Source organism: Electrophorus electricus, chromosome 18 (genome assembly GCF_041902795.1).
Source record: "Electrophorus electricus isolate QZ-2024a chromosome 18, ASM4190279v1, whole genome shotgun sequence".
Taxonomy (NCBI): domain Eukaryota; kingdom Metazoa; phylum Chordata; class Actinopteri; order Gymnotiformes; family Gymnotidae; genus Electrophorus; species Electrophorus electricus.
Window position 1 is genome coordinate 10,940,001 of NC_137514.1, and position 19,567 is coordinate 10,959,567.

The following is a 19,567-nucleotide window of genomic DNA, read 5'->3' on the forward strand; positions in this document are numbered from 1 at the left end:
CATTTATACATTTATATACCTGATTTTCCTCCCCATTTAAAACTCAGGGATATTTAGAGTTGCACCAGGGCAGTTGGAGGCAGGATGAGAACTAAAAGGGATATTTCAGAACTGGGATTGGGGAATGCTGACCTAAACAGAACTCCGTCTGTCTGTAACGTGCTCATTTCTGGTGGACGCTGACGGCTTTGTCCTGGTGATCTGTGATGCTGAGTGTTCAGCACACTGTTTGTGTTGTCTTCATTTCTCTTGTTTGTGATGCTGAAGGGATCATAACTCACCAGCCTACTTCTCCGAGAGTGTCATTTATATTTCTTGCTGATCCGTTTTCCCCCTGCGACGCAATGCTGCCCTTCAGCCTGCAGCAATTCCCGCTTATTCGAATACTGGGAATACTTATTCTTTGTCTGCCTGTCTTTGTGTGTGTGTGTGTGTGTGTGTGTGTGTGTGTCACTGTGTGTTCCTCTCTTTGTGTGTGTGCATGTGTGTCACATGTGCTACCTGTTAGTCATATGTTTTTGTTAGTAATAATAATTCCTCCCTCGTTTGCGCTCCCTCTCTCTCTCTCTCTCTCTCTCTCTCTCTCTTGCTCCATCTCTCCCTCTTGCGCACACACACACTGGCTAATTCATAGCAGGTTATTTCACTTCTTCTACCTATCCATCTGCACATATGGTTAATTGGGGCTTCTCGTCAACAGTGCAGCTGCTGCGAATTTTTTTTTCACATTTTACGTGTGGCCCGACTGAACCACTTCCACACCCAGCCTAATCTTTTGTGTCTTTTTATATCCGTCCATAAATATAAACCGCTACTCTCATATACATAAAAATTATTGACACATGCCGTGTTTTGAATTTTATGCTGCATTTTCTATTGTAGTATTGTGTGCTTTTTCTTAATTTTAAAGCACCACTATACAGTTACGTGTGAAAGGTAGAGTTGGTTTTGTATTAATCAGTCTTTTAAATTGTACTGTTTAGGAACTTTCAGCACCATGGCCTACTGGACAGCTCCTGGTCATCTCTGTAATCCATGCAGAGAATGCCCCGAGTTCCCCTAACAGCCGCTTCTGAATCACTTAAAGAAAAAATAATAATGCATATGCAAATACATGCTAATATATGGTAATTGGACAACGATAAACATCTTCCCCAATTCAGCTAAGCGGTGAATATTACAAGGACCCTGCCATATTGGAATTACGTTCACAGTTGTGTTGTCTTCTCACCTCCACTTTTTTTCTTCCTTTTACTCATGTAGGGCACGCGTAGGAGATTTCTATTTATTATGCAAATATATGTGTAGTACTGACGCTCGTAGGTCATGGACTCTTAAGTCTTTGTCAAAAGCCTGTTCATAATGTGAGGTTCACTGGAAGCACCGTATGAGTAGTCAGGTCGTTGTTGTAGCCTAAACGAACACGTATGCCATTAACTACCAAGTCCCCGCCTCTCTCGCTCTCTCAAGTGGTTCGTTTTCAAAACCTTTTCCGTCTGCCAGCCTGCCGGGTCGCTCCCGTGATTGGGAAGCCGTAATTCGCTAGCTCTGTCCCTCTCACGCCGTCCCGGTGGAGGCGTTAAAGGCGCAGCGGGCGGTTGCAAACGTAGAGTGACCAAGAAGATATTAAATGTATCGACAAGCCTAGCCTGTACCGTTACGTGTTGCGTGTCGTTTTTCTTTTTCGGCCTCAAAATGCGTTGAAGAAACCTGCACGACTTTATTGTGCTAGTCCGCTGTCAGCTTGGTCCATCGTGTGGAAGCCGTACACATAATGGCTGACTACAGTTTGTTGGGTCCAGTTCTGTGGTGTAAATACTGCTACAGAACGGTGAAGGTTGTCCGGTTGAGCTATATTTTACTGTAGGGTTTGGTGGTTACAGGGCCGTAGTCCAGGTGTAAGCAGAGCAGTAAGAGGTCAATGCAGTTATGATGTTTTATCTTAAAATGATGATTATATGATTATTGGTTTATTCTGAGAAAACTGCAGGATTAGAGTTGGCTTGTTCTTGTACGGCAGCTTGCTCTGTGTGTGTGTGTGTGTGTGTGTGTGTGTGTGTCTTTGCATCTGCATTTCTCTTTAGGGTATCCCATTTAGACAGAGCAGTGTAATTGTATTAGTCGTGTGTTTGTGTGTGGGTCTGTGCACGTTAATTGAATTCTGTTTCCATGTGTGTGCGTGGCTTTGTGCTGATTAGAGTGCTGGTGTATCAGTGTGAGGGCAGCTTCTCCCTGGAGACACACTCCCTCCCTCTCTCTCTCTCTCCCTCCCTCTCTCTCTCTCTCTCTCTCTCTCTCCCTCTCACATACACCCCTCATCATCTCTCCATCTTGCTTTCATTCACATTTGTTGTCATCGGACATCCATCTCACCATTTCATTTTTGTCTCTCAGGTATTGTGTGTGTGTGTGTGTGTGTGTGTGTGTGTGTGTGTGTGTGTGTGTGTGTGTGTGTGTGTGTGTGTGTGTGTGTGTGTGTGTGTGTGTGTGTGTGTGTGTGTGTGTGTGTGTGAGAGAGAGTGGGGGAGATAAGCTGTATGATTTATTGTTGGGCTGTGGGAACCAGAAGGCTTAGTGTAACCAAGAAGTCATAACTCACCTTCTCTGTACACACACATACACACACACACGCACACAATCCTGCACTCACACAGGCACCCACACATTATGTAAAATATAGCATTAAAAATAGCATTAAAATACAACATCTGGATATTTTATCTGTACAAAAGGATGTTGGCATGCCCATGTGACTTTGAGTGTTCATTTACATTTAGGAATGAATGTTTATATGAATGCAAATTCTGTTGTGAATTGTGAGCTATTGTGTAACCAAAGAAAAGTCCTTGTAATGGCAAAAACCAAAAACACATGGCCAGCACAGTTTGATTCTTGTGTGTGTGTGTGTCTGCGCAGCTCTGTATGTATTTACCATAAAAAGACCTTTCCCTCCAGAACCTTTATCCGCAGCATTAACACGTTCGCAAAATATTTACACTGGGCATCAAGTCAATGTCACAGACGAGTCTGTCCACAGACACACAGAGAAGTAGCCAAGGCTGTAGTGTCATCAATAGTTCATATTACCACGAATAACAGACTCGCTCCCTCTTTTCCTGGACTCCAGTTGTCTACAGAGGCGTCACGTGTAGCTGAACGGTTATTGCTGTCCTGGTCGGGTCAAGCATGACCAATCGGTTTAAATGGAACAGGTTATTGTCATGGTAATGAGAGCTCAAGGGACAGGGGACTGCCTCCATTTTGACATGATGGAATTTATGTTTAACATGAAACGTAGAGGGTTTCATACATAAATAATGCTTGTGAATGAGTAAGGGTTGGACACCACGGCAGTTTTGCATTTGTTTGTGAAAATGTTTAGCTAAAAGCATTTTTTAGGGAAGTGGACGTTTGAACAAAAAAAAAAGAAAAGAAGCAAAGTTAAATGATTAGTAATGATTAGCATACCAATTAGGTTCATTAGCGCCAAGAGCCGGTCCTCCTCTAATTGCTTAACGAGAACAAAAACAAACAGTAACGAGGTCCAGGAAGAGAAAACACCTCGGGTTTGCCTGGAAACGAGCGCCTGGACTGCGTTCAGCATGGCAGACTGCGGCAAGCATTCCAGCGTATGATTTCGAGACTGGCAGAATGCTCTGAACACCAAGAGTGTGTGTGTGGGGTGACATTTGGAATAGCCATGTGTGGCTCAACACATTTCTAAGCCCAAAACACATTTCTACACCCCCCCCCCCCCCTTAAATACTGATCTCTGACTGATTTTTACAGACGCGAGCATGTGACCAGTTAAATGAGCCCAAAGCAGTGTCTGGATCTGTATGTATGGACACGGCCCAAAACAGCTGTTTGGAGGTTGACTACCGTGTTGCCCCACACTCAGCGGGTTTTGTTGAGCCAACATGGAGGTACGGTTTCCTCGGAGGCACTGGCTCAGGCAGCCACCTTTTAAGCAACTGTCGGGAGCTGCTGCTCCGGCGTATTGATTGGCTGTTGAATATTTAAGGAGACACCGCACCCCGTGGGAGGGAATTTAACGAAGAGTCGGCCAACACGGGGAGTCTTTTTGAGAGGAACCATGTGCTCATATGTTCTCATGCGCGCACACACACACGGGCACACACACAAACAGGAGGGGCGGAGGGAACCCTGGCTCTAATGAAAATGAGGGTCTGTTGTCATGACAACCATTTTTTATGGGTTGGGAGGGATGGGTGTTGTTGTTTTTTTTTTTTTAATTCTAGTGCGTCTGTGGGGGCGGTGGGGATGCGTGTGTGCTGCTTCCACAGGGTTCATTCCCAGGAAACCTGCAGCTGGTACTGGTGTTGCGGCCTACCACCCTGTTCCAGCGTGCACTCTCCAATATCTTATTTAATTTCAGCAAGGATGAGTTCAAAATGAAGGTGCCGGTGAGTACACACGCGCACGCGCCCTCCTGTTTCCAAATGCGACAATATCGCCAGGGTTACAGAACTACGTGCTGTGGCCTGAGCCGTTAAGGGACATAGATTGTGCTGGAATAGCGACGAGGATTTGGACAGGGCTGTGTGTGCACCTGGTAAACAAACACACACAAGTGAGGGGAGCCTTGATGACCAATCAGGTGCCGGTATACTGGCTCCTCGGTGCATCCTGTTAGGGAATTAGACTCTCTTGAGGACGGCGAAGTGTCCGGGCCCCCAACTTCTGCTTATTTCACAGCTAACCCTGCTTTTGTGTCAGTCTGTCATTAGTCCTCGCATTACCGCTACTTCATTAAGTGCATGAATGCTCTCTCTCTCACACACGCGCGCGCACACTTACTGGTTCAGTGTGTTCCATTAACATGCTAATTACTTCAGTATAGCTGACAATCTGATAGTCATAATCCCCCTAGACTATGCTGCGTGGTGATGGATGGCGGTTGTGCGCGCGCGTGTGTGTGTGTGTTGCAGGTGATCATGCTTAGTTCAGTGACTGAGCTACACAGCTACATCGACCGCGCCCAGCTCACCCAGGACCTGGGCGGCACCCAGAAGTATTGCCATGAGAAGTGGATCTCCCACCGCACAGTGAGTACGAGACGGAGGGAGGGAGGGAGAGAAGGAGAGTAGGAGGGAGGGAGGGAGGGAGGGAGGGAGAGAAGGAGGGAGCTGAGAAGACGGACATACAGGTCGGACGGATATGTGGCTGATGAGATGAACGCATGCGCTGGATGGGTGGATGGATGCGAAGACGGATTTATCCGAAAGTGAACGTGTGCACGGACGAATGGAAGCACCCAGACTGAAGCGAGGACGCTGGACGAACGTTCCGCATCCCGAGCATCATCCTGGAGACGAGAGGAATTCCAGGCGCGTTCCCCTCACCTGTAACCTCTGTGGTTGGCCCTGGCATGCCAGTGGCCTGCAGCCGTGGTTTCCTGCACTTAGCGTGTTACCGTGCAGAGCAGTGCTGTGCACTCTAGGGTCATGTGCTCCTGGGGTCATAAGATGGCACCTGGTGTTTTGATTCACTCTGAAGGCCCCTGCAGTAGTTGCTGTTTGCTTATTCGCATGGCCTTCTAGGTGCCGCTAGTCACGTTAGCGGTTTTACAGCTGCGCTGTCACTTTAAGGAGTGCGTACTTCTTTTGAGTGCCCTAACTGGTGTGCTTGGGCTAGGCCATCGAGGGCTTCGCGCTGATGGTGAAGAAGACAGCGCAGACGCTCCAGGCCTTCGGGACGGAGCTCGCCGAGACCGAGCTGCCCAACGACGTCCAGGCCACGTGCAACCTCCTGAGCGTCCACACAGAGAAGAAGGAGAAGATGAAGGTGAGGAAGAGCAGGCTCAAAGTGGCAGTTGCAGTGCCAGACCGAAGTATGCAACAGTTCTCCTTAGCCGACTGGATGGATGTGTGATGGATGGATGGATGGGTAATGCAACAACTTTCTTTCTTTCTGTGTGTGTGTGTGTGTTTCTCCAGGACGACCTGAAGGTTGCTCTCAGTCAGGGAGGACGCCTGCTGGAGAGCATCAATGAGCCGCTGGTGTCGGATCCAGAGCACATCATGAACCATGATGAGCTGGAGAACCTGGCTACCGTGCAGAGGTGTGTGGACTGTGTGTGGCTCAGTGACTGTTTAGGTTGTTTCATTAGAAATGTAGAATTTAAAAAATGTCAAAATAACAGAAATCCTAATACAGTACATAGTATCTTTTAAAGCTGTGTCCAGACATGCCCCAGTTAATACCAGCTGTCCTCTGCAACACACACACACACACACACAAGCACGAGGATTTGGAGGTCTGCCTACTTTTCCTTGGACCACCTTAGCATGGTGACCTTTTTTTTTTTGATGGAAAATTCTAGAAACACAAAGCTTTGACCGTGTGTCCCACTCCAATGTGGTCTTATGTCAGCCAGCACTGAAACAAACAAAAATGCCTTGACTATATGACAGAGGTAACCTACATAGTCAGAAGCAGCAAAAGGTCCTCACAGGGTAAAGTGCTTTTTACTAAAAAGTCCTGGTGGCGTGAAGTGCTTTTCATAAAAGCCACGTTTAATTTTTAGTTTAGCAAAATGTTATTTTTTGCTTCATGAGGTTAAGGTTAGGGTTCTGTGTCATGTCAGACTTAGAAAAGTGTTATTACATGGGTTGTAGCTGTATAACACGTATATGACACATGAATGGCCACAAGTCATATGAACAGATGGGGGGCTGGGGGTGGGGGTGGCATTTGTCATTTCCCATCTTTTTAGGTTTTGCCTTGCGTCATTCTCATGTCCCCTCCCACGAGGACTACCATGTTATATTGTGTGTGTGTGTGTGTGTGTGTGTGTGTGTGTGTGTGTGTGTGTGTGTGTGTGAAAGAGAGAGAGCATGCAGGAAAATTAGTGTTTTCCTTGCATAACAATAATTATGATCCTAGTATCATCATCATCATCATCTCCCTCTCTCTCTCCCTCTCTCTATTCCCCCCCCCCCCCCCGCAGGTTGTTAGAGCAGTTAGATGAGACGGAAAGAGCATTCGATGATTTCTGGGACAGGCATCAGAGCAAGCTGGAACAGTGTCTTCAGCTCCGCCATTTTGAACACAACTTCCGGGAGGTAAAGAAATGCCAGCAACGCATGTTTCAGATGGAGTGTGAGAGCCAACATGAACAAGTAAGTGTTTGTGTGTGTGTGTGTGTGTGTGTGTGTGTGTGTGCGCGCATTTTTAGGTCAGAGCCCTTTTGGATCAGGTAGCTGACAGGCTGTCGGGCTTCTCTGAGGTGGGCATAAGCCCTGCCCACGGTGAACACATCCTGAAAGAGCTGACCAATCACGAAGAACGAACATGTGTGAGTAGAAATAGACATTCTTGCTTCTGTACTCGACAGTTTGCTGTGATCAGTATACGTGCTGCTTCTTTAATCCATAAACCAGCATGTCTCAACAGTGCCAATCTGTTGAACCAGTTTATGAAGTGTATGCATCATTTAATATGCTCTTATATTCTTACATTACATATTCACACACGCACTCACGTGCACACACACACAGTAATCTCTCCTTCCTGAAATGTGTATTCCTTGTGTCTAATGTAGTATTGTTCCTCACTGCTCTCTGGGACACACACACACACACGCACTCATCTGTCACAGTGACGGTACTGGCTGTATGCCCCCGTGTGGAGCACATGTTGGGGGAGATGCTCAGTGTCTCCTCGTCTCTGTGTCCTGTGCTCCTCATTACAGCATTAATCAGACAGCGCCCAGTGGTTCAGCACTGTCCATGCGTCCATTGGCCCACCTTTGTCCTTCACTGTGCTTTAAAATCAGTCATGTCCTATCAGACTCCCATACAGGCTCATACACAAAGCTCAAAATAAACTGATCTCAGATCAGCAAAAGACTGCGCTTCCCATGGAGGTGCTATCATGGGTCACAATAAACAGCTTTTAGGACTGAAATGGCCATATTAGTATATTAGCACATGCTAATTGCTAATTGACAGACTTTTCTACTTTATTGATCCTATTTTATTGCATCCTAATTTAAAAAGATTCCAGCTGGAAAATGAACAATTGAAACTGTATTAGGTTGGTGTGTGTCCGCGATGATCTACTGGCTTACAGTCGCCATAAACGTGTAGACTGAAGAGTTTCAGATGCAGAAGTGTTTTCTGCTTCACAGAGAGCCAAGATCCCCCAGGCACATGTGCTCTCTTAGAATGACCTTACTAGAGGGAGAGAGAAACAAGCGCGCATATTCTGTGTGTGTGTGTGTGTGTGTGTGTGTGTGTGTGTGTGTGTGTGTGTGTGTGTGTAGGGGTTGTTGCTGTAGTCTGGAAGGGGGAGGGGAACAGTTACTGCAGTATGTGACTGTGTGTTTGTGTGTGTGTGGGTATATGTGTATGTGTGTGTGTGTGTGTGTGTGTGTGTGTGTGTGTAGGGGTTGTTGCTGTAGTCTGGAAGGGGGAGGGGAACAGTTACTGCAGTATGGGACTGCAGTTCCCATTCTCTCTTCAGCTCCACACACACACACACACACACACACACACACACACACACACACACACACACACACAACCACAGACCCACCATAGTATTACATATTCTATAATTCTGTCTTTCCCTGTCTCTCTCTCTCTCTCTCTCTCTTTCTCTAACTCCCCCTCCCCTCTCTGTCGGTAGGAGGTGTTGGACCGGGCGCTGGCCCTGGCCTGTGAGGCCGACGCCCTCATCGAGGGCTCCCACTACGCGGTCGACTCCATCTTGCCCAAATGCTTGGAGCTGCGGGCGGTGTGCGAGGAGGTGGGGTCCGTGCTGAAGGCCAAGAAGAGCCACCTGCTGAAAGCCGTGGAGCTCCACTCCAGTCTGAAGAGGGTAGGACACCACCTAACTGTCTGCACCGCAGAAACGGCAACTGGTAACATCATCGGTGTCGATCCTCGTACCCAGTAACGATTTCTGGGTATCTGTTTCATTACAGGTTGTTAATCATATGATGTATGACCCGATATTAGCAGTGATAACAGATGTTATTAAATAACTCTGGAACACCCGTCACAATAATTTGATATAGTTGAAATAGTGGTTCTGTCGTCCCCTCTATGCAGGCCACCAGGTGGTGTGACGATGGCATTTACCTTCTGGCCTCCCAGCCGGTTGACAAGTGTCAGTCACAGGACGGGGCGGAGGCAGCCCTGCAGGAGATTGAGCGTTACCTGGATACGGCCAATCAGCACAAGCTGACAGACTTGAGTGGCATCTGGAGGGAGTATGAGTCTGTGCTGACCGCCAACTTCCGCGTAAGCAGATCTGGTCTCACGGCTCAGACTCCAGAGCTCAGAATTAAACAGCACTGAACATTATCTTAACTGTTACTCGACATTTACCACCTGTTTATAATATGCAGATCTGTCTGAAATGACTGTTCCCACACAAGTAAACAACCGATCCAAATTTAATGCTCTTCATCAACGTCAATCCTTGACGTTATGTTCTCTATTCAAACGCATTAATGAAGTAAAACATATTAGAATCATTTACATTATTCAAATGAGATTGTGCTACCTGGTCTCTACTAGCTTTCAGACATTATTAGCCATGATCACCCTACTGGGCAAAGCACGTTTTACATACTGTTTTACATACTGTTTTACATACTGTTTTACATACTGTTTTACATGCTGTTTTACAAGCTGTTTTAAATGCTGTTTTAAGCATATGAGTAGAATTCATAAATATTATGATTTACTGTGAATGAGTATGGATGAATAATTTCTGATGACACTCTTTTTACGTCATTGTTAGTTGTTTCCGCACTATAAGGGTGGGGGGGATTGTGTGTAACGTGCCGTTTAACATAAAGCTAGCGCACTCTAATGCCGGCCGCGTGCAGCAGGCGAGGGTGCTGTCGGCTGAAGCGTGTGCGTGGTTGGGGTTGTTTGGGCGGCGTAGGAACAAGTGGAGCGGGTCTTCCAGAAGCAGCACTCGGTGGAGGACATGTTCGAGAAGAGGAGGGTGAGCCTGAAGAAGCTCGCTGCCAAGCAGACGCGGCCCGTTCAGCCGGTGGCCCCACGGCCCGAGGCCGTCGTCAAATCGCCCCTCTCCTCGTCCGGTAATGGCCACCTACTGCACTCCAAGCAGCTGAACAGAACCGGGGACGATCCGAGCCCGATACGCCTAGTACTGACGTACTGACTCTGTACTGACATATACCGAGCAGCTAGCACTGACTGCAATGCAGCAGTCCCTTCAATGTCGTTACACACATGCACCTGTCACACTCTCAGGGTTTGCCTGCCCCGTGCAGCAAGGGATTGCGACTCCCACTCCTTTGGTGCCATCTAGTGATGGCTTGCAAACTGCCGGTGAATCTCGAAAATACTCTGTTAGGTATAAGCTGATGTATTAATATGTTTCTTACCAGTAAGAAAATTTGTCAGTTTTATTCACTTATATAGTTACTGGGGCGTTGGAACTATTCTATAATCAAATGCTAAACTTTATTATCTTCTGTAGCAAATCAAGAGAAAACGTCCTCAGCTGATATCAGTAAAAAAGTAAGTATATAGTTACATGTTGGTGTAATTGTATACTAGCTATCAGTCTGTGACACAAGATTTTTGAGAATAGATGTATATGTAATGTAGAGCTAATTGTGTGTGTGTGTGTGTGTTACCAGGAGGACGCACTCCTGCAGAATGGCAGCAGACACCCGTCTCTCTCAGAAGAGGAGGAAAATCTTGCTGTCCTTAGGCGGTGAGTTGTGGGTAGGGAGCATGGGGTCAAAGTCAAAAGGGTCAAGGGTCCATTGAGAACTTTTTCAATTTCACTGAACACTAGAGGGTGCTTGTTGTACCTGCTGTGTGATCGGAGCTGAGATTTTGTATAAAGCATTAAGGCATGGGTCTGGGTCTGGGTCTGGGTCTGGGTCTGTGTGTGTGTGTGTGTGTGTGTGTGTGTGTGTGTGTGTGTGTGTGTGTGTGTGTGTGTGTGTGTGTGTGTGTGTGTGTGTGTGTGTGTGTGTGTGTGTGTGTGTGTGTAGGCATGTCATGAATGAGCTGTTGGAGACAGAGAGAGCATATGTGGAGGAGCTGCTGTGTGTGCTGGAGGTGAGTAGATCTCACACGCACACACACACACACTCATGCACGCATACACCTGTACATGTGTACACACACACACACAACATGCATTACACATAGCTCACACAGGTTGTGAGCTGACTCCTCTAGAATGTGTCCCAGGGCTACGCGGATGAGATGGATAACCCCAGCATGGCTACACTTATCCCCACTACGCTGCACAGTAAGAAGGATGTGCTGTTCGGCAACATGGCTGAGATCTACCACTTCCACAACAAGTGAGCATCCTCCCTCACTTACCTCAAAACCTCCTCCCTCATTGACCCTGGGGGGGGCGTATTATAGCTAGCTTACTCATGCTCATGCTTGTGTGTGTTCCAGAACATTCCTCCGAGAGCTCGAGACCTACACGGACTGCCCTGAGCTTGTGGGCCGCTGCTTCCTGGAACGGGTAAAAGCAGCTCAGCACGTGTAGCCCAACCGTCAGACGTCACGTCTCCGCGGAGACTCGCAGCGTCTCACGGCATGTTCCCCTCTCCTCTGCTCTCCTCCCTCAGATGGCTGACCTTCAGATTTACGAGAAGTACTGTCAGAACAAGCCACGCTCTGAGTCACTATGGCGCCAGTGCTCGGACTGCGCCTTCTTCCAGGTGAACAGCCGTCTGGACTGGGTCTCCACGGAAACCCACCAGCTCCTCCTGGTCCAGACCAAAAGAGTGTTTTTTGATAGAAACCGGAGCTTAGATGTTGCCATGCACAGTTTGAGTTAACTGTCCTTCACCTTTGACCCCAGAATCACTGGTGTGTTCCCAACACAGCACCTGATGAGTGCATGTTCACTCTTCACTATGTCAGTGTTGGTACACACATACCACAGCTAAGCCCCAAACCCTACAAGGGCTTACAAGGGGTGTGCTGGGGTGTGCAGTACAGGGGAGCCTAGGGACCAGGACTGGGAGCGCCGGTGTGCTATACTGGAACTGGTGAACTTCCCTGATGGCCCTTTACATGTATAAATGTTGTGGGTGTGTGGGGGAAGTGAGTTGTTTATAACCTGCTGTAGTGCAGTAAAGATAACAGCGTTGCAGGGTACGGTTCTTTTGAAGAATGCCTCATTGTGCTGCGGTGTTTAAGGTGTGTGTGCGCACGTGTGTGTGTTTAGGAGTGCCAGAGGAAATTGGAACATAAGCTGGGATTGGACTCCTATCTGCTGAAACCTGTACAGCGCATAACCAAATATCAGCTACTCCTCAAGGTGGACACCTTCCGCACGCTCGCTCACTCTCTCTCGCACACACAGACACACAGAGTAATCTCTCATTGTAAGTGCGATTTTAAGCCTCATGTTCATTAGTATTAATTAGTATGATGGTATGAGCTAATTAAATGTGGATGTGGGTTTGTGCTGCGTTTCTCTACATTTAGGAGCTGTTGAAGTACAGTAAAAGTTGTGAAGGTTCAGAAGACCTACAGGAGGCACTCTCCTCCATCCTTGGCATCCTCAAAGCTGTCAATGACTCAATGCACCTCATAGCCATCACTGGATATGAGGTACAGGAGCCCAGGAGGGTCATTTCTATATGCACAAGTAAAGGTGTCTCTGTTTGGAGTTATGAAGACCTGTACTAAAGAAAACGTGCACACGTTACTCCAGATTGCATCAGGGACACCGAAAATCTAACCTCAACCTTTCACCCACTGTCTCCAGGGTAACCTGAGCGAGCTGGGCCGACTACTGATGCAGGGGTCGTTCAGCGTGTGGACGGAGCATAAGAAAGGTCACGCCAAGGTCAAGGACCTGGCACGTTTCAAGCCCATGCAGCGGCACCTGTTCCTGCACGAGAGGGCGCTGCTCTTCTGCAAGAGGCGCGAGGAGAGCGGAGAGGGCTACGAGAAAGCTCCCTCCTACAGCTTCAAACACTCGCTCAGCGTGAGACCTGCCGCCCGCCAGCCCGTCCCGCCGATCGGTCTGTCTCGCTGCACAGTCCTACCGCAGTAGGAGACTCCGTGCTCAGTTCTAACAGTGTAATCTGCGGGGACGCAGGTCTCCAGCAGCAGAGTACAAACGTCTCAAAGCCCCTCCCCCACACTTGCTGCCAAATGCTCGCGTTTGCCGACGAGCTCAAGCCTGCGGGCCGTGCTAATTAGAGAAATGGAACCGCTGCCACACGGTCACGACGAGGCTTTCCTTGAGCTTGTAAATGTCTTTTTTTTTTTTTTTTTCTCTCCAGACTCTCGCATGATGAGGTTTTACTTCTAAACTTGCTGTTTAGTTTTAACACTCATTTAATTGGAGACTCGATGCTCTTACATCCTCGAGGACCCCCAACATTGACAGTGCGGTGTCTTTGGTGTTTAAAGTTCATGACGTCGTTCATGACCTGCTCCAGCTGTTCACACACTTTCTTAGCTTTCAATGTTCACTTTGTGTTCGACTGACCTCACACTTTACGCAAGTGCTCTTCACGCTCATCATTTCATTTAATCTATAATCTGTTTATAATCTCTCAGTCTAACATCTGTAGCCATAAATATGTTTTCATATCGAAGCACACTAACGAAAATGCAACAGAAAGGTTTTTGGTTCTGTATTTATGTGTAGCAGGTGTGAACGTTTATAACGTTTAGTTGTGTATGGAAGTCTGTGTTTTATTGGCTTGTAAACGTGAAGGTTTGTGACGGTTACTGCTCTCCTCTACAGATGAGCGCTGTAGGCATCACGGAGAACGCTAAAGGAGACAACAAGAAGTTTGAGATCTGGTGCAACTCGCGAGAGGAGGTCTACATCGTCCAGGTGAACACTCCCCAATGGAAAGCATAATTCCAGAAAGTCCGCAAAGCCGAGACGATACATACTGGATCGGTCTTTTCGCTTTCAGGCACCGACGCCGGAGATCAAAACAGCGTGGGTGAATGAAATCCGGAAAGTTCTGACCGGACAGCTGAAAGCATGCAGGGGTGAGAGACGGAGAGCGAGACACGACACGGGGAAAAGAGAGACACAAAGAGCAGAAAAAACTAAAAATCATGACTGTACATTTAAAATGAATAAATATTGAACAAACACACACACAAGTATTAAGGCATAATTAGTTCTAGAGGAAAAGCATAGAGAACTTACAGCCAGTTCCACATTAGAATGAATGAACAAACTTAGCTGTGATCTATGGGGACCTCTGACACGAAACGATTTCACGATTTGGGACCAACACTCAACTGAAACACCGCATGCAGAATTCTGTAGAGGTGTGTCCAGAGGAACACACCCATCAGAATTAGGAAAATGTCCTCTGCTAGTAACCATTCAAATATGAGCACAAACATTTTTGCGAATATCTCAGTCTCAGCGCCTCCCACTCGCTCCGTTCGGACGTCCTGGCCTGACGGGCTAAACGTAGAAAGGCGCGAAACAAAAATGCATCCGATTTTGGAAAGAATCCACAGAATCGACGCTGCTCAGCCCTGAATCGGTTGCCCGGGAGACAGGCCGTGCTCCTGGGAGAGCCAGGCGGTCAGAACAGGGATCAGTTAGATCCCCGCTCTGTGTCCTCACAGAGAAACGTGGGCTGATCGCGTAAGCAGCAAGATTTGTGGCTTCCTGTCATGTTGGGTTTTTTTTTTTTATTCAATACTTTCCTCCTCCTTTCCTCTTAAATTAATTTGCTTTGGCAGCAAAGTGTCATTTGTAACGTTCATGCCAATAAAGCAGCACTGAACTGACTCGAGAGATGGAAACATACACACAAAGAGGGAGCGAGAGAGAGAGAGCAAGACAGAAACGCGCAGAGAGAGACCCTACCGCTGATCTACCCGTCTCTCCTTCGTAACAACGCAAGCCTGTACTCATCACTGGACGAATTAAAACCAGCTTTCAGATTTTGTTTGTCTCCTGGTATGTTGGGAAGGGTTGTAATAACAGATACTGTTCCTGCGTTGCCATCTACCCCAGAGGCCAGACAGCAGAAGACATCTGAGCAGTTCTCTTCGCTGCTCTCGTCCAACGGCGCCGTCATCAGCCTGAGCCCCTTCAGGTCCAATCAGAAGAGTCTGAAGAAAGGGGAGGAGAAGGCGGAGCTCGTTGTGCCCGACTCGGCCTCGGTGCCCGCGCTGAGAAGCGCAGACAAGGTCAAAGGTGAGGCACGGGGTGCCATCGTAGTGTGAGAGAAGTTCATTTTCGGGGGCCAAGCAGGGTTGTAAACATGCACCTCCGATATTTTTACTATTTTGTTCTTTGAGAGGACCAAGCGGTATGCTGACTTTCTCACACACACACAATTAACTTTTATTAGCTGTCATTAGCTTCCTTTTAGTGTCTGACGTTATTGTTTTTAGGTGAAGTATTTATTTGAAACTGTAAATGTGCTCCATCGCAAGACGCCAAGGCACAACAGGAACCGTGTGAGGCTGAAAACGTGAGATTCCCTCCTCCCGTTCCAGACGGCAGATCTGCGTGGTCATGGTCACGTGTGCGCTGTAACCTGTGTCTGACTCTTCCTTTGAATGCCTCTTTACTTCGGTGTAATTCTATTTCTCCTCACTTTGATCCTTCTGGGGTTACTAATCCTTTGTTTTCACTCTCTTTCACTCTTTGTCTTTGATCCTTTACACCCCCCACCCCACCCCCCGTTTGCTTTGTTACTTTGCTGTCTTTCTCTTGCACTGTCCTTCGTCCTTCGCTCTCTCTCACTCTCTTCTGTCTCCCTCCCTCTCTCTCTTTGTCTCTGTGCCACGTAGATGAGACGGTAACCAGTCCCTCCACAGACAGGGCAGCGGTGGCCAAAAAGCGGTTTACACTGCAGGGCTTCAGTAACCTCAAGAGTCAGAAAGGTACAGCAGTATCCCAGCGACGATCCGCGCGTCACCCTGTGCTGATTTACAGTCAGCCCTTCCGTTTTCAGTGAATTCTTTCATCATCAGACACGGCCGCATACTAATGTTTGTTATATCTTGGACATGGTTCTCATTCCTATAATCACATTAAGATTATGTTTAGACTTGATTCCTGGTACAGAGCTGCTACTGCCCCCGAGTATTTAAAGCCATTACCCATGATCACTCTCTGCTCTCCCGGTACACTGTAGTTTTGGATAGCCTAGTATAGAAGCACAGTGGCATACAATAGTCAAGCTCCTTGCCCCTTAACAGAATAGCCTCTGAGAGAGCTCACTCATGGGGTTGTAGAAGCTTCCTACTTACTAGTGCACTTTGTAGGGAGTACGTAGTCGTCTGGAGAGTGCTCCAAGTCTCTCTTACAGCCAATGCACTCATCTTGTTTTCTCTCCTTCCTTCCTGTCTACAGTTTCCCTTTTTTAAAAACGCTTTCTCTATTTTCCTCTGCTTCCTTTCGCCTGGCTTCAAGGATCTCCCCCTAGCCCTGATCACAAACCCAAACGGCATGAGATTAAGAGTGATCCCACCCCGTTTGGCTTCAGAGGTACACTGGACCTTTAAATCACGTCAGTCCTGCCCTCCGGGTCCCTCATTGGTCACTTTAGCTTCCTGGCAGACGTTTTGGAACATTTGTTTTAAAATACGTATGTCTCAACCAGGCCACTGTTCTTTGTATGCTGCCAAACAAATACAAGATAAGGTGACGTTACCAAATCTTGTAATCGTGATAAATGTGCAAACACTAATTTGTCATTAGAATAGCCAGCCAGACTGGAGATAACTGTGTGTGTGAGTGCACTTGTGTGGCCACAGCAGACCTTCCACACACACACACACACACACACACACACACACACACACACACACACACACACACACGCACACACATGCACACACACACACACACACACACACACACACACACACACACACACACACACACACACTGTGTGTGGCAAAGCAGTGCCTTTCTAGAAGAAAACTGTTAAGATTTGGCAACTTCAGGTTCATGTCAAAGCCTCAGCAGTCCAGCAAACGCAGTTGTCCATGCACAAAGAACGGGGGCCCTGAGATTCTTTTTTCATGTGTTTGTTTGGGTTTTTTTTGTTTGTTTTTTATCATTTGACCTCTGGAACCCAAAGCTTATTTTTGACTTGCTCATTTTGCTTATTGTTTGAGTCTCATCACCACTGTTCGCACATTTTTCCATTGAGACTCTTCCAAGGCCCAACACTGGCCTCTGTCATCGCATCTGGCACATGTCTGGTTCAAATCTAAACGATGGGTTGCCTCTCCCTCAGATGCCGTTCCCAACTTCACCCTCAGCAGGGTCAAATGGATGAGCACCTCTAGCCTCTTACAGACTAGACGGCGAGGTAAAGCTAGTTGCCTGGTGTGGGGTGAACTTTGACCTCTGACTTTTTTCTTCTTCTTTTTTTTAAACTATTACCACTTCCTTCGGTTCACACCGATCTCATCAATCACTGCGACACACAAAAGAAAGAAGTGGTTTACCTGACGACCTTTGCTCTCAGTTGCTAACGTGGCTACCCTAATAGCAATGAGAGCTGGACCGAACAGTACCGTCACGCTGCAGCCGCGCCAGCTGGTCGTCACTTGCAATTGTTATTTAGTAGCAGTATTGGCCTTGTTTGAAGTAAATGTTCTGAATTTGAATTTTCCACATTGTTGAATTTGGTTTGACCAATTTGACCAATTGCGTCCGTGTCGTACTGAAAAAAGACGACAAGGAATCGACAAATCCCACACGAATCAGACGCGCTCCTGATTTCTGCATGCGGCGTTGCCTGTTCTGGGTCTACTGATGGGTGGTTCTTGGTTAGGACTTCACTTTCTGACATCACAGGTTTGTTAACGCCATAGCAACAGCTCGGCGGGCCGCTTATCCAAGATCCCCCGTTCAACAAGTGGCCCCTTGATTCACTCCTGAGCCACAAGTGGCCAATTCATGTTGAAGTAAGTTTAAAACCCAGGGGCCTAAGGCCCTCATATTTACTACCCCACTGGAGTAGTAGACAGCCTCCACCAGGGTGCGTCCTCCGTGGTCGTCTCAGCCAATAGGACGTGTTCCCGCCTTCAAAGGGAACGGTCCGCGCAAACGTGCTAACACGAATGTCAGGTCAGCAGTGTCTGGTGGCATGAGGCTAATTGTATGTGGCATGTGCTCTTTCCATAACAATTGGATCATCTTTGCCATTTCTCCCTACTTTGGTGGTGGTCTCACAGTAGCCAAAAAAAAAAGTGTCTGCGCGCTTTGCTCGCCCGTGTGCCGTTCGTTTACTCCTCCCTCGCTCCTGCCCACCCGCAGGCTTCAACAAGGTCTCCCTCTCTCTGGACGCCTCGGAGGAGAACGACGGTTACTCCAGTGCCGAGGATCCGTCAAACTCTGATCCCGAGGATGAGGGGAAGAAACTGGTGAGTCATGGGGGTGGGGTGCCGAGTCAAGAGTCTTGTTTTAAAATGCTGTCACGGCACAGTGGTATCACTGCAGGCAGTGGTATCACCGGTATCACTGCAGGAAATGGTACCACTGCAAATAAGAGCTGTCATTTGATATTCAGCCAATGCATTCAAATGAAGTATTGACATTCCCGATACACTTTTTTCAGCAGAATTATTGCGTAATTAATTAACTTAATTCACCCTAAGAGCTAGCAGCTCAAAAGAAAGCAACCTTCTAGTTTATTTGCAATAAAACTGTGTGTGTGTGTGTGTGTGTGTGTGTGTGTGTGTGCGTGCGCATGTAAACACGTGCAGTCTCCCGGCAGGTACGTTGTGGTAGCTGACTACGATAAAGGAGGGACTCAGGACCTGACAGTGAAGAGTGGAGACACGGTGCAACTCATCCGTGAGGGAGGCGACAGCCAGTGGTATGCCATGAGCGCTCGTTAAAGGCCAGTGATACGCCATGAGCGCTCGTTAAAGGCCGGTGATGCTCCAGGAGCGCTCGTTAAAGGCCGGTGATGCTCCAGGAGCGCTCGTTAAAGGCCGGTGATGCTCCAGGAGCGCTCGTTAAAGGCCGGTGATGCGCCACGAGCGCTCGTTAAAGGCCGGTGATGCGCCACGAGCGCTCGTTAAAGGCCGGTGATGCGCCACGAGCGCTCGTTAAAGGCCGGTGATGCGCCACGAGCGCTCGTTAAAGGCCGGTGATGCGCCACGGGCGCTCGTTAAAGGCCGGTGATGCTCCACGAGCGCTCGTTACAGGCCGGTGGTGAGCCACGAGTGCTCGTTAAAGGAACACCAGCAATCCTAACAGGTCTAAGAATGAAGGAGAAGGCTAAGGCGGAACCAGCCCCCATGGTCACATTTGCTTGATTTGGGGACAGAATGTTTAGATTATTACTCTGGATAATAATCAAAACAGTACAGTGAAATAGTCATTCCCAGTTGAATGGTTCAGCACTGAGATGATAACAGCTGCGAGGCCGTAGGTGTGAAAGTGTGAAATGTTGCAGGTTCGTGCGGAACCTGAGCAGCTGTAAAGAGGGCTGGGTGTCGGCTGCTCATCTTCTCACTCTGATCGGGGAGTCCAAGTCCTCCCAGTCTCTCACCAGCTCAGGTGAGCTGCCGGAGTCCTGCACTGCTGAAGGCCTTTCGCTTTC

The 19,567-nt window shown here is 47.9% G+C and overlaps 1 protein-coding gene across 12 annotated transcripts in view; it reads left to right on the forward strand.

Moving 5' to 3' along the window:
- mcf2la (mcf.2 cell line derived transforming sequence-like a) overlaps positions 1-19,567 on the forward strand; it is a 48,724-nt gene that overhangs the window by 27,484 nt on the left and 1,673 nt on the right. For 8 of the 12 annotated variants that reach the window (XM_035534848.2, XM_035534847.2, XM_035534851.2 and 5 more), the window contains 26 exons: positions 4,308-4,427; positions 4,953-5,069; positions 5,659-5,808; positions 5,961-6,085; positions 6,974-7,088; positions 7,202-7,321; positions 8,656-8,847; positions 9,081-9,272; positions 9,925-10,084; positions 10,489-10,529; positions 10,652-10,728; positions 11,015-11,081; positions 11,217-11,332; positions 11,436-11,505; positions 11,612-11,704; positions 12,217-12,309; positions 12,480-12,605; positions 12,763-12,984; positions 13,756-13,848; positions 13,934-14,012; positions 15,004-15,186; positions 15,789-15,881; positions 16,414-16,488; positions 18,274-18,380; positions 18,723-18,835; positions 19,421-19,524. In XM_035534848.2, the coding sequence (XP_035390741.1) occupies positions 4,308-4,427; positions 4,953-5,069; positions 5,659-5,808; positions 5,961-6,085; positions 6,974-7,088; positions 7,202-7,321; positions 8,656-8,847; positions 9,081-9,272; positions 9,925-10,084; positions 10,489-10,529; positions 10,652-10,728; positions 11,015-11,081; positions 11,217-11,332; positions 11,436-11,505; positions 11,612-11,704; positions 12,217-12,309; positions 12,480-12,605; positions 12,763-12,984; positions 13,756-13,848; positions 13,934-14,012; positions 15,004-15,186; positions 15,789-15,881; positions 16,414-16,488; positions 18,274-18,380; positions 18,723-18,835; positions 19,421-19,524 (3,043 nt within the window). Of the gene's footprint in view, positions 1-4,307; positions 4,428-4,952; positions 5,070-5,658; positions 5,809-5,960; positions 6,086-6,973; positions 7,089-7,201; positions 7,322-8,655; positions 8,848-9,080; positions 9,273-9,924; positions 10,085-10,488; positions 10,530-10,651; positions 10,729-11,014; positions 11,082-11,216; positions 11,333-11,435; positions 11,506-11,611; positions 11,705-12,216; positions 12,310-12,479; positions 12,606-12,762; positions 12,985-13,755; positions 13,849-13,933; positions 14,013-15,003; positions 15,187-15,788; positions 15,882-16,413; positions 16,489-17,245; positions 17,321-18,273; positions 18,381-18,722; positions 18,836-19,420; positions 19,525-19,567 lie in introns of all 12 variants that reach the window. The other 4 variants (XM_081700963.1, XM_081700958.1, XM_081700957.1 and 1 more) reach the window with 4 other exon arrangements.